This window comes from Manacus vitellinus, unplaced genomic scaffold (assembly GCF_001715985.3).
Source record: "Manacus vitellinus isolate BGI_N305 unplaced genomic scaffold, ASM171598v3 scaffold_64_pilon, whole genome shotgun sequence".
Lineage (NCBI taxonomy): Eukaryota > Metazoa > Chordata > Aves > Passeriformes > Pipridae > Manacus > Manacus vitellinus.
Genome location: NW_021940718.1, coordinates 1,019,504 through 1,020,703, shown reverse-complemented (window position 1 = coordinate 1,020,703; position 1,200 = coordinate 1,019,504). Strand labels below are relative to the sequence as shown.

Below are 1,200 nucleotides of genomic sequence, written 5' to 3'. Positions count from 1 at the left end.
TGCCACCCCCGTGTCCCCTGCACAGCCTGGCACTGCCACCCAGCTGCTGGCACAGCCCCGGTGCCCAAAAATTGATGTACTTCATGTCAAACCTCAGCCCTGTGGGCACAGCAGGGTCACAGAGACAGGGTATGAGACAGGCACTGCCATCCCCATGTCCCCTGCACAGCCTGGCACTGCCACCCAGCCCCAGTGCCCAAAAATTCATGTGCTTCATGTCGAACAGCTCTGTGGGCACAGTGGGCTCACAGAGAGGGGCACAGGGCGGGCACTGTCCCCTAGAGCCCCCGGCCCTGCCCCCCAGCCCCTGGCACAGCCCTTGGTGCCCTCACCAGACAGGGTGTACTCGGTGCCCTTGATGCCCTCGATGACCATCCAGGGCTGGTCCTCCTTGGCACGGGGGGGCCCCTCGAAGTTGGTCCTGCGATACTCCAGCACGTAGTGGTCGATCTTGCCGCCCTCCTCGGGCATCCTCCATGCCAGGCTCACGCAGTTATCGGCCACCAGCGACTCCGCCAGGTCGATCTCGGGCGCGCTGGGCACTGCCCGCGGGAGCAGCCGTGCCAGGGGACCCCCTCCCTCACACACGGGGGGGTCCCAGCACCCCCCGGGCACCCCCCGGGCACCCCCCGGGCTCCCAGAGCTCCCACGGGCTCGGCAACCCACAGACCCCCGGGGTGGGACCTGCAGGACCCCCGGGTACAGCACCCTGGGGACCTCACCCTGGGGTAACCACTGCACCCCTGGGCACAGCACTCTGGGGACCTCACCCTGGCATTCCAGGGACCCCCAGCATGGCACCCACTGCACCCCATAGGCACAGACCCTGGGGATCCCACCTCTGGCATTCCAGAGACCCCCCAGCACCCACAGGACCCCTGGGCACAGCACCCTGGGGATCCCACCTGTGACACCCCAGAGACCCCTAGAATGGCACCCACTGCATCCCTGGCACAACATCCTGGGGACTCCACCCTGGCATTCCTGAGACCCCCAGTACCCACAGGATCCATGGGCACACCCGCCCTGGGGCACCCACTGCACCCCCGAGCTCAGCACCCTGGGGATCCCACCCAGGGCATCCAGAGACCTACAGAATGGCACCCACAGGACCCCCGGGCACAGCACCCTGGGGACCCCACCCTGGCATTCCAGAGACCCCCAGCACAGCACCCCCTGCACCCCTGGGCACAGCACCCA

General features: G+C 67.6%; 1 protein-coding gene across 1 annotated transcript in view; it reads right to left on the bottom strand.

Annotated features, from left to right (window-relative positions):
* Positions 1 to 93: 93 nt before the first annotated feature.
* The window catches only part of FSD1 (fibronectin type III and SPRY domain containing 1), a 10,083-nt gene continuing 8,976 nt past the window's right edge, over positions 94 to 1,200 (bottom strand). Inside the window, exons 6-9 of the mRNA XM_029963870.1 lie at positions 1,005 to 1,090; positions 333 to 542; positions 197 to 228; positions 94 to 99 (exon numbers count right to left, since the gene is read on the bottom strand). Of these exons, the coding sequence (XP_029819730.1) occupies positions 94 to 99; positions 197 to 228; positions 333 to 542; positions 1,005 to 1,090 (334 nt within the window). The remainder of the gene's footprint in view (positions 100 to 196; positions 229 to 332; positions 543 to 1,004; positions 1,091 to 1,200) is intronic.